The sequence below is a fragment of the Pezoporus flaviventris genome, unplaced genomic scaffold (genome assembly GCF_033815535.1).
Source record: "Pezoporus flaviventris isolate CSIRO_AGI_PZ_B2104156 unplaced genomic scaffold, CSIRO_AGI_Pfla_v1 ptg000007l, whole genome shotgun sequence".
Lineage (NCBI taxonomy): Eukaryota > Metazoa > Chordata > Aves > Psittaciformes > Psittacidae > Pezoporus > Pezoporus flaviventris.
The window spans coordinates 84,703,232-84,715,982 of NW_026892555.1; the positions used below are offsets into that span (position 1 = coordinate 84,703,232).

At 39.9% G+C, this 12,751-nt stretch overlaps 1 protein-coding gene across 5 annotated transcripts in view; it reads left to right on the forward strand.

Annotated features, from left to right (window-relative positions):
• MYLK4 (myosin light chain kinase family member 4) overlaps nt 1–12,751 on the forward strand; it is a 58,590-nt gene that overhangs the window by 24,970 nt on the left and 20,869 nt on the right. For 3 of the 5 annotated variants that reach the window (XM_061449309.1, XM_061449308.1, XM_061449310.1), the window contains exons 1-3: nt 35–879; nt 11,502–11,568; nt 12,061–12,517. In XM_061449309.1, coding sequence (XP_061305293.1) covers nt 220–879; nt 11,502–11,568; nt 12,061–12,517 — 1,184 coding nt within the window. In that variant the 5' untranslated portion in view covers nt 35–219. Of the gene's footprint in view, nt 1–33; nt 880–11,501; nt 11,569–12,060; nt 12,518–12,751 lie in introns of those variants that run through there. The other 2 variants (XM_061449312.1, XM_061449313.1) reach the window with 2 other exon arrangements.

The following is a 12,751-nucleotide window of genomic DNA, read 5'->3' on the forward strand; positions in this document are numbered from 1 at the left end:
AAAAAAAAAGGATCAAAGGCTTTTTTCTTCCTAAATAATTTGGGTGTCTTTTTCCTCTGTTTTAGTCAAATATATGAGAGTAGTTTAAAAATTGTTTTACCTGGAGTTGCCAAACTTGGCTGTATATCTGAGCAGTCTGGATGAGAAGCCTTTGCAACTGATATTGTCCTCAAGCAGCTGATCATCAGAGCATTTCCTTCCCCTATCCAATCCAGCAAAATGAGCACATCCAGCAGGCAGAGCTCTTCTACGTCTATGGTCAACAACTTGGCCAAAATATTTGATCCAAATGCTTTGCAAACCCAAGGGCCTGATAATGGAACGGAACCCCCCCAGATTCTTCATGTTGAAAGCAGTGATGTCAGCACATCTGAAAGTTTTAACATCATGGATATGAAGTTTGCCTCCCTTGAACAGAAAATAGATAAGCTGTTGATTCTGCAAGACAGTGTTCTTAAGAAGCTTAACAGCGTTTCCCAAGAAATCTGTTGCATTGAAAAAGACATTGAGATTGTAAAGGCGGAAACAACTGAACCTGAATCAAGGATGGAAAGAAACAAAAGTCTGAGAAGTAATGACATGAAGAGGCTTTGCCTTAAAATGAAAAAATCTCTTTCTGATATGAACAGGAATGCAGAGCAGCAGGTTAAAAGACTAGATGGACTGGAGCAAAGTGTTTCTGGATTACAGAAGCTTGTAGGGCCTCTGGTGGAGAAGGTTAAAACATTAGTAATTCGTAATTCGAGTGTAAAACACCATGTTCAAAAACGTAAACTCTGCAAGGCAGGTGATTATACAAAAGGAGCTGGACATGTTTTTAGAATGCACATTTTCTCAGAGACGACAGCTGATGCCCTGCTCAAGAAGAAAAGTGAAAAGGTGAGCCCAGGTTTGTGTTTCATCCTGTTAGGAATTATTGCAAGCTAAAGATATGTTCTGCTATGCACTTAGCTTTTTTGTTTCACTAACACATAAGAGAAAACAACCAATAACCTCTAAAAATGCAAAGTATTGGAAAAAACTGTGGAAGTTTCACTGGAAAAGATAGAAAATCTGCTGAGTGATAAATACTTTCATTTTTTTCTAATTAATTCTTTAGAGTTGTCAAACATAACTATGGGTCACTGACATGGGTAACAAAGATTGACACACAGCTCAGGAGGCTGGGGTTCTCACCATACATTTTACTATAATCCTCTCTGGATTTATAATTATCTGGGGGACTCAAGTTGCAGCATGTTATTTGCAGTGGGGTCTAGAGCATTGTGAACCTACTAAAAATCCTTCTTGGGTCAGGGTATGTACATATGAATGTTGTTTATTTCAAAGAACATCTTAAGTGTGCTGTTCTGATCTGGTATTTCTGTGGCCATTAGTGGGGAGGGGAGGACTTCTAAACTAGGATCTGAGGTAGGGTTACCGTAACTGGAGCTGCAGCTTGTGTAAACTTCCTCAGGGGAGGAATGCCTGTGTCACCATAACAGAAATTTCATCATATTCTTTACAGGTCAGATTAAAAATCCACAAAAATCCCTTGAAAGGCTCTATTGATTATAATAGGCCCTTATAAGGCAGCTTGACTATTCTTTGTTTTGTAAAGAAGCCAGATAGCATTTGAAATTTAAGGGATTTCTTCTGACAAAGTACGTTAATATTTTATTAACCTACAGTGAGCCAAAAAAGTTGTCTTTCATATTTTCTTCCACTTTGCTTTGCCTCCCTTTCCCCCTGCCCCCTAAAAAGAAGTCACAAACAGGCTTTACTCTTTGATTAATTTAAAGAATAATTGTTGAGTTTGTTTTTCTAAAGTTTTTGATTAGGAAAACATCATTTGAAGGTATTATTGGAAATGGCATTTCTTGAACAAAGAAGCACCCAATATTACTTAGACTGCTCAGGTCATCAAGCCAGGTGCTTTTCAGCTTGGCTGCTCTTAATCAGCCCACTTCTCAGGTAGACCAGAATCATTTGAGCCGTTGTAGGCAACTATAAAAACAGAAGTCAGCCCTGAGTAGCAGCAGAGGAGCATCTTGTAAAGCTCTGTCAGCTGAACTGGCTGTTCTACCACTATGTAAACATATAAAATGTGCAGCCTTATTTCCAGAGCATCATTAACTGAAGGGGAAAGCTGCTGCTCTGCCAAAGGAGACAACAAAAGTGGTTTCTACAGGCCCTTCTTGAACATCAGGTTGGACTGGTTTCAATAAAAAGAAGTTTTCTTGGTTTGTACCATTACTTTGATGAGAAAAATTATGTACCGTAAGCATCTGAGTTTAAGGCTTCTTTTACTTTTCAAAGCATCAATGAAAATATCTTCCATAAAATACCCATCATAATGAGACCCACAGGTCATCTCTGTAGTGCTGTGATCACTGCAGTTTGTGGTAGAGCTCTATCTGTCTCTGTGAAATTTCATGTTCATCTAAACTATTTATAAATATAAACTGAATCAGTCCTGGAATGATAATGAAACGGCAGCTCCTGGAGGTCTGAGTAGGTTCAAGGCTCTCCTTGCTAAAAATTCAACATAAGAGAAAGGAGGGGACTGTGCAGGATTTGCCAGTGAGTTTGTGTGAGCCAGTGGGTGTAGTGGAAGAGGCAGGTCAGAGGAGGAGGCCATGCTCCTGGCAGGCCAAAGGGGAGCCAGAATGGCAGGGATGCAGTGCCAAGTGGAGAACTTAGAGCTACTAAGGGCCTGGAAGTAGAACATGATGGAAACAGAGGCAGCCTACCTACAAGGACTCAAAGAGGAGAGGGACGAGCAGAGTCTCTGTGTTTTCCAACAGCAGCTCCATTTGTAATCCCTTCACTGATTCATTTTTGTTTAGGCAGACTCTTGGTGATGTTGAGCAGACTTCGTAGAAGCTTGTCTTCCATGTGGGCTTAGCAAAGGCGTCACAAGCATGTCTGGAATCACGCTGGTGATATTATTAAGTTGTTAATATTTTGTTTGTTTTATGAGATAGCATGCATATGTTAGCTTGTCATTACCTTCCTCTCTGTGCATTTGATTTACTAGTAAAGGACCATCATAAAATTACCAAGCTATCTTGTGAACAACAGCTGGCTTTAGTAAACACTTAGTCATCTTGGATTTAAATAAAAACAGACTTGAAGTCAGCCCTGCATCAAGAATAATGCAGAATGGTATGATATTCTTTAGCAGAGACTGCTGAGCTTGGCTGCCAGCTTAGTAGGAGCCCATATTTACTGGTGTTCAGGGCAAAGAATGTCTCCTTTGTGTAACGGAGTAGTAACAGCATTTCTGAGCACGTTAGTGAAAAAACTGTTCCATGAGACACTGTGAAGTTGCTTGTGCGTGCCTCTGCCTGCCGCATACTCAAACTGGATTTACAAACAAAGTGTTAAATTGTGAGAAAAGCAGAAAAAAAAAGCAAAGGAATAGAGAAATAAGGATTTCACCCTTGCAGGGTTTTACACCTGAAATGTACCACTGATACCTGGTGGCATAACAATGAACAAATCTGTCTGATTATGCAGAATTCATTCCTTGCTTCTGTTAACACAATCCTTATCACCATTTCCAGTCCCCCGCTAATGACAATTTTGACCCTGCAGAAATGCAGGCTGCCTGGCAGTAAGACCAGTGTCTCTTTTATCCTAGGTAAACTCCACATGGCAACACTGAGCAACCCTTCAATGACTTTAAACATACACAGTCCTATTCTGTTTCCTTACAGCCCTGAACAAGGTGATCCATTCACTACAGTTAATTTGGAAGGACAGTACCCACTTCAGTGCATTGCTTGAGTTGGTCAGGTGTTTTGGATGATGTGTCTATTTGTCATCTACCCTGCCCCAGCTATAAGCAAATTGCATCTTTTAGTTCTAGTGACTTAAGATGTCTGAGAAAAACTTGGCTGTCCCAGCCCAGTTCTGGAAAATCATCCACTAATTCTTAATTACTAGTAGATAGCGCAATAGGTGGTATGGATACATCTGGATAAGGAAGCGGATTGTGCTTACATACTATTTAATCACCTGCCTTCCCATTCTTTCCTCTCTAGAGAGGTGCTGCTTTATGCTTTATTAATGGTAGGATTCTTTTTGAATTTTTCCTATCTGACTCGTTTTACAGAGCTGAATTAAGTAGAGAGCAGTGGAAAAGGCAGAATAGCGGGAAGGGAAGAAGAGGAATGGGAGAGGGGTAAAGAAGGGGTGATAAGCAGCTGGAGTGTGTAATCTCTCTTCTGGCTTCAGCAGCATTGGGGCAGTTTCCCAATCATATGCTCCACTTTTTGTGCTCTTGTAACATATAGGGATCACTCTCCTCCGAAGCAAAATTTCTGCTTTCCTGCCTTTTACTGCCGTCCTGAAATACCTTCACTGCCTTGTATAGGAGGTTAGTTTATTTCTGTCTTGGGTTGGAGTTACAATATTGTGTAGCCTGCAGACACTTCATGCTTTGTCAGTGCTGCCAAATGTCTCCAAGCCGTTTTCCACTGAGCGCAGCGTGACCCTATCACCACATGGCTGAGAGAAGTAGCATGAATTACTTGTCATTTTAAGTTATTTTCTCACTACTACCACCCAGGGAAATCAGCAGTTCTACAGTAAGGGTCTTTAAAAGTCTTGAGGTTTTCCTCAAATTCACCTTTTTAAGTAGTCTGTTAGTCTGTGATAATCCTGTTGCAAAATAACTCTGTAACTCCATTTTCAGTCTTATTTCTTCCACATATAAAGAAAGGGGTAAAATAATAATACTTCACTTATTTCCTCCAAATTAAACCATTTAGAGATTCTACACTATTAACCTGCAAATACTCACCTGGAGGGTCAGAAAGTCCCTTTTTTGCCATCATAGATTTCTGTTGAACTTTCTGTAATTGCCTGTGTGTTGTTGTAACTTTGGTCTCCTGCCATTTCTACAGGCTTTGCCATATGACTAGTAACTGTTAGAGGTTTGAGGCTGTTTCCCACACTAAAACTACACCAGCAGTAGGAGCTGTGTTTTCTGCTTGAACCCTCTGTTCCTCCCATGTAGTTCCTCCTCACTGTCTGCTTTAGTAGGAGTCTGGAGTGAAACTGCTGTTTGCCACCCTTATTTTAAGATCCATTCAGCGTCGGTTCACAGCTGTTCTTCCGATTCTTTCACTTTGCCTATAAATGCTAAAGGGTCCCATATGCATTCTTCAGAGTCTCTCTAGATTGGCTGTGTTCTGTGTATTTTTCATATTCCAGCCAAATAGTCAGTAATTTTCATTTTCTGTTTTTATCTGTCTTCAAGAGTTGCTGCTGTCCTTGGTGGTTTTTGAGGGTAGGGGCTTTCTGCAGAATCTCATCAGATGGGTTCTCTGCTGCTTGGGCAAAGCATGCAGTCAACATGTTCAGCTGTCATTATTCCTGGGGATGATCTTCTTCCCCTCAGGACTGATGCCTTTACCTAAATATTTTCTTGGGAGAATTATTCCAGTTTTGAGTGAGCTACAATATGTTAGAATTATAATCCTCTCTCTGGCTTTCTCTGTCTATAAAACCGGTATATTTTCTCCAGATGACATTTTCATCACATTTTGCCCTGTTCTCAGTGTAAGGGAACTGACAGCCATAGGAGGTTTTTCATGACCTTCCAATTCATAATGCTTTTTAATTTTGCTTTCACTTCCCCTCAGAATTTGCTGTGTTCTCTACAGTGTTCTCAGAGTAGGATCCTGCCCTGGGCACTGTTGTTATGGTTTTGCTGTCTTTACAACTCTGAGGAACATGTGGAATCAAAGCAGGCACATCTGATTTCTACATGCCTGCACGCCACCTTGGGTGGGTTATGAGTGTGACATTAATGCCTGTGTGTTTAAGAATTCATTACGATTCCTTTACAAAACTAGGGAGACCTCATGATGAAGATGATAACTGGCAAGTGCAGGAGGGCAAGACAGGGCAGGTCATCAGAGAGCAGTCCTGTAAAGAGGTGAGACAGTGGCAGGGAGTGGCAGGAAGGATTTGCCCAGCCAATAGGTCTTTGCCCATCCAATAGGTCTTTGCCCACTGCAGGCATCTAAAATCCATCTTTTGACATCAGATATCCTAGCCATTTAGTCAGTTTCCAGGTGAGAACTCCAATCAGGCCCTATCAGAAACCAGCTATGTCTGGCAGTATTAAGGGTACCATGCTTGAATGCCTCCTCTGGTAGGAGAGTGTCATTACAACTAAATGAGGGGTCTCCGACGTGCTTTTGATGGCAAGAGTGGCTGTTCTGGAGCACAATTAATTTGGTGCCATCCTCTGGCATCACTCTGGATTTTCTGCACATGGTTACCAGTGAGAAGGAGCAGTGATGGGTGGCTGGGCAGCAGCCCCAGCAGAGCCTGGGAGGAGTCCCACCACCTGGTTTATGCCTGTGGTTAAAAAGATCTGCCATTGATTTGGCTTTTAAGTTGGACTTTTTAGCTCCTCTCTCAGACTGTGATAATAGTGGAGCCCACTTTAGAGGATGAGCCATTTAACGGCAATAAGGAAAATGTGGAGAATTGCACACGGAAAATGTTAGAGTTATGGTACAGGTGCATATGAGGCACATGCACCTGTGAAGCACATGGGCAGGCATCACATATGTGAGTACACTGAGCAGTATAGAGAAGGGGTAGATATGAGGCTGTCCAATATTGACAATAAGACAAGCAGCCACAGTCTCCAGAGGTTGTGTTTGCCTGACATTGCCCCTGATTTGTTCAGGTGAAAAACCCAAAATTGATAGTAACAGGTTGATTTGATTTCCCAGATACAGTGAAAGGACATGTATCAAAGCCAGGTAATGCTGAATGCTTTGGTCTTAGGAGGTGGATTGGTAGCCTCAGATTTGTTGGTCATTATTACAGGCCTCTGTGTATTTGAGAAATATTAAAATTATACCAATTGATTTGAGTTAAAAAATATCTACCTGCAAAGCTCTTCTTATGCATGATGCTGATTCTGTTAAAAGACACTGACTAAACCTCAAGGCAAAAGTAAAGATGTTAAAAAGCAACCTGTTAGCACAATATGCTGTGTCTTCACCGTAGCAGGTGGCATGCTCAAGGCCATGGGCTCCATCATAAGCCTGGTTGCATGAAAGCCTTTTTGACTCTTCAGTGTAAGATTCCCTGTTTTGAGAACAATAGCCTGGCAGGAGGAAGCATCCATCCAAAACATGTCAGGCACTGCTTCTCCAGTGAAGCAGGTGAGAAGTTGGCAAAGTGAAATGGGGAATGGACAAGGCTTTTGGCTTGGTTGATCTTCAGTTTCTTACCTAGGATGGTGTTACTCCGAGGGATTTTTCAGTATTTAGTATGTGTCTTCATGCAGAGATTGTTACCTCATTATGAATGTATTTTCAAGTCAGCAGGTCACATAAAAATTCTCTTGTATTTCCTATTGGGGGAATCACAATTCTCATCTCAGATGTTATTTTTGTGAGTGTTCAGAAGATACTTGTGACTTGAGTTTGCAGAAGTAACTTGGTTAATGCAGAAGAATGATTTCTTTATCTAGTTCAAGAAGCTCTATGAAGATTATGGAAGAGTCAAAATCTTTGCCTGAAGATGCCAGCAGTTTGTGTAATGTAGCAAAAAACAGTGATACAGAAGCAGATGAACTGCCTGACAGTACAAAAACAGAATTCCCATGTGTACATTCTGTACCATTTACAGGTTTGAAAAAAAAATACGTTCAGTGAATATTTTGCATAGCTAGTGGGAAAAAAAGGGTGTATATTGAGGAGGAACACAAAAGGGAAGGCAGGGGGTGGATTCCAGCTTTGAGGGATAGCACAGGAAGCACCACCATGCATGCTGTTGTCCCCAGGTCTCTGTTGTATGTGATGCATTTTCCTGTGTACCAATGTGGAGATAACTAGGAGCAATCACAGTACCATGCTCAGGTGGCAAGGTCCCTGGCTAATTCCTGTCAGTGAAATGAATTCATTGCAAAGCGCAAGTAACTTAATCATCTGGATAAATGGATGGTGATCAGGTCTTACACAAAACCAGGATATCCTGCCATAACAAAGCTCCTCAAGGTATCTTAAGAACATGAGAAAAAGACACCAAGTAAGAAATGGGATTTAGGCATATGCAGTTTTGTGTCTCAGTATCGTCTGATTGAAGTTGAGAATAATGCCTTGACATCAAACAAAATGTGATGAGGTGATAAAGGACCTCTAACTAAAAAGCTGGGACTGTGTTGTGAGGCCATTCATTACAAAAATTTTTGCAGTAGGAAAAAAGAATCAAAGAGTTTTATTAGGTGAATAAAAAAATTTGAAAGTTAGCTAGGAAAACATTCCAAGGGTAGGACTGGTACAGTATAAAGAAGGAATTTAACTAAGTATAGGTCATTAAAAAGGAGTCAGTTGTCTATAAAAAAAACATTGATTTCATGCTGCATTTGAAATGTCTGTAAAAATTTATTATATTTTTATATATAATTGCTTATTGCTTAATTTCTGCAGGTTTCTAAACTCAATTTAAAAAATTTCTGAAAGGCTTTCTTTTCTTTTTTTTTTTTTTTCCAATTTGTCTATACTGAAGTTTCAGTCTCTGGAAAATCTCTCATTATTCTGTTATCATCAAGTGGGTTTTTATTCTGTCTTTATTACTTAGGGTCTAGCAATGCTCCATGTGAAAGTATATGTTTAAGTCTGGAAAATGTATTTTTGAAGACACAATACCAACTAGTGTAGGCACAGACATCTTTTTGCTTTGGTATATTTTGCAGGGTCACAATGCAACCTTTCTTATTTAACCTTTTGTGGAATTAAAATGAAAACTTGATTGAAAGCTTTTGGCTTCTACAAATAGAGAAAATGACTGCAGTGCCATTAACCTTATTGCGCATAATCAAGTCATTAAAAAAAAAAAAGGAAAAATAAGGTGGAGGCGTAATTTCCGTTAAGAAATACTGATTTCCATAATTTTAGAAATTACAGACTAGAAAAAGTCATGTCACCAAAATTCAGGGAGAATGATACATAAATAAATAAAAACTCAATAGGGATTATATCAAAAAGACCCTTAAGAAGACACTGCAATCAGACTGAAGAAGAGGGGTGTTATAATGAGTAGTCAGGTGGGATGGATGTCCTTAACAAACCACTACACCTTTCGGATGAGATTTTCAGAAGAGCCTTATGGCCTTGGGTGCTTGCAGCCTGTGGGCTCTAATTGCAGCTGGCCCAACTGCATAGGGTCAGACGCCATAGGAGCACATGCCCTGGAAGACCACCAGGAGGGCTTTGTGCCTCCTGTGGCCTGGCTGGGAGGGGCATGTTGATTTCTGTCTGCTCCAGACAACCTGGTTCAATCCCACCCTTCACAGGGAAGAAATAATGAACAAAACTTCATGTTTTTTATTGCTGGGTTGAGGTTTGACAAGTTGAAGTCACATGTTGCTACAAATAGCAAAACATGGAGAAAACTGAGATGCTCATGTGTAGATTACGTGTTTCTACAAATAGTCCAATGTCCAGTCCTTGTATCTGTAGTTCTTATTCCAGTGCACTGTTGACACTATATTTTTTTTTGCAGATAGCTACATTTATTGTTTCTGAAGGATACCAGTAAATGTTTTATTTGTATTCTTTTCCTTTTTTTTTCATGTAAATTAGTATGAGCTCTTGCTGCTGTTAAAAAGTAAGAGATCAGAAATGACGCTTTAATAAACACTGCAGTAATTTGTGTAACACTAGGGCAATTTCAGTTATTCAGCATCGTCCAGTGTTCCTTCCCTTAGACAGATTTTCAAAGCTGGCTTCTGTATTTCACACCTGCAAAATACAGCAGTGTTTAGTAGGAAGTGCTGTGTGCCTGCAATTAATTCTGAATGCAGAAGTGAAAACTGGCCCCGTTCATCAAAGAGTCTAGAGGCCATTTCTCTCTGGTTATTTGCTCAGCTGACTGTATTTGATCTGAGCTGATGTCCTCAGTGGTACGGTGAGGCTGAAATACTTACAGGAATCTGAGTGCATTACTAATTGAGGTCACACTGCAGAATGTATAAGTCTGAGGCTTTTTCCTACTACTTTTAGTGATTTTTCACTATTAAAAAAACAGAATGAGCATTATTTGATTCCCTGTGATCTATCTGGAGCCATTACATTTATATTTAAGCTCCTTGTGAGCAGGGCTCCAATTTATGTTTCAAGGGTACTTACCAAGTTGTATTTAGGCCTTTTTCATTTTGTGTCTTGCAACTTCCTGGGACCAACTGCATCCCAAATAGTTGTCAGTTGCAGTTCTGATGCTCATATTACAGTTTCTTTTTCCCTTGCAGATCAAGGTTTTCCAAAAAGTCCTGCCGAAATCCTTTCATGCTGTTTCATCCAATTTTCCTCAACTCTTTTTGTTTCTTTGCTTTCTTTCCCTTGAACAATTTGTAGCTGACACACATTGCTTTAATTTCATGCTCATTTTCCATATAGTCTGATGAAATTGAAACAAAAAAAGAAAGAAAGAATCATAAAAAATGCAGAAAGCTTTCCAGAACAAATGTTTAGTAATAGGACTGTTTCATGCTCAGAATACAATATGAATAAGCTGTGGGACTGCTTGCATGATTAAAACACTCAAAATTAAGTGCTTGGTCCTGTATATTTTGTTGAAATATGTATTACACTGCTTCAGCTGGTAGCTCGAAGACCAAAAGTAGTCTCTCTGGAAAATAATTGGAGGTATCTGCATTTTTCACACCATGTGGATCTATTACTAATAATGATAGTGCCAGTTTCATAGTACTATGAGAGGAAGAAGGCAGGTGGAAAAGGAGCACTGAGCATTAGCAGACACCATGGTTTACTGTGGTCAGTGTCCTACTAAAAGTTTAGGAGCAGCCAATTTAAAAAAAACACACTGAGCAAACAGCATAGGAATATGAGTAAATGGCCATAAAGGTAACAGTAATAGCAGTTTTTATGAGGAGCTGGCTTGGTATAAAGCACCTCTAGATGTCACTGTAGCATTGTAAAATGTGGGTAAGAGAGCCCTACAAAACTGACATCCTGGTTTATATGCTCCACTTTCTGGTAACTGTTTCGATCAGCCTGTAAGAAATTATTGGATCATTAAAATTGCTGTAACCAGACGTTGATTAACAGCAAAACTTTTTGAAATCTATCAGTAAGACTGTTACTGAACATTTTACTAGAACACTAAATAGTCCTAGCTTTGGTTTAACTAACCTAATTTTCAACAGCAAAAGCTAGTGCAGGGCAAAAGCTCACTTCTGGATGTTTTTTGCTTTAAGTCTCTGAGGCTCAATCCTGATCTTTTCTGTTTTTATGCCAACACTGATGTCTATTACAATTGAGATCATTTCTCTTGCTTTACACTGGTACCAATCTGCTCAGCTTGGTAGTGATTAAAATAAAGATCATAATTTATAAAAAGAACACGAATTAGAACACCGAGTACCTGGATTTGACAAAAAAGAAATCAGTCTGCAATTTCATGAGGAACAGTGCAACATGAATGCTGTATACTTGGATTAACATCAATTGCCTTCTCCACAGGTCATCAAAGAAAAGTCACATGTTAATGAAACGGGAACAAAAGAGAAGAAGCCACCAGATTCAACAGGTTAGAATATTTTTTGTTTCTGATCAGTTTCTAGTTCCTAAGGGTACAACTGCACAGAAATAGCCATTACTCTTCTGAACAGCTCCAGTGAAGTTCTTTGGGTTATGGGTGTGCCCATCAGCATGGGTGAGAATTGTTCAAGCAGTATCAACCTACTTTTCACATGCCTGTGTACATAGTGGTAAACTGCTCAAAAAATGCTTTGCCTTAGGAGTTTATCAACCTTCACTTGGCTGACAATAAATTTGAGTGAGAAAAAATGTTTTTCAATGCTGTGTCTAAAAGGAAGACTTTATGACCCATGATGTCCCTGTTTTAAAGAAATAGTCTATTCTTGCTTAGGAGAACTTACACTGACCTTGAAAGTGGGAGAGAATAGCAAGTGTGCCTGGCTCAAAATGCAACAGCAGTTATGCTAAGTATGCAACCCTACTTTGTTACTGACTATCAGAGAATTACTGACAGATTCCTTTGTAATCTGTTTGCTTACAGAGGGGGCCATCCAAAATAGTCAGTCCTGCTCTCAGGAAGAAGTTTGTAAGCTCAACAAGGAAAATGCCAAGAGGGAAAGTTCTGTTCTGCTTCGAATGGATCCTTCCAAATGTCATAATGAAGGGCCAGAGGATAAAGGAGAAAGTTTGGCTTTTGAAAGCTATTCCAAATGTAGGAGAAGCTCTGTTCAGAAATCCATCACTGCAGAAAAGCAGCAAGAAGATGTTGTTGATGCTTGTGAAAGGATAACGGGGCAGGAGGTAGAGAGTGAGCCCCCAGCAGATGGGGAGAGGAAGGAGGAACATCAGGTGTCTGGAGCTGAAAAACAAGAGAAGAAGGAGAAAGAAGGGGAGAAAAATGCCGATAAGAGTGAAAAAGATGCTGAGGAACCACCAGCTCCTTCCCAAAATGAAGATGAGGCAGGACAAAGCAATGATGAAGAGGTACCAGAGGGAAGGTAAGGTCTGAAGCTCAGGCTGCACATTCTTAAGAGACTCATGCTCTAGAAAGTGAAGTTCAAGTTTCGAGTCAAAGTGGCTGGTTAACGTAAATACTAGTGAAAATCCAGCCCAGTACAAAAGAGTAAAATGAGTCTATGTCTCTGGTCTGAGCTCTAAGCTGAAATTATACTCTTAAAACAATCTACCATACATGGTGCTAGCAGTGTGCTTTGGTTGTTTGCTTGGGAAAA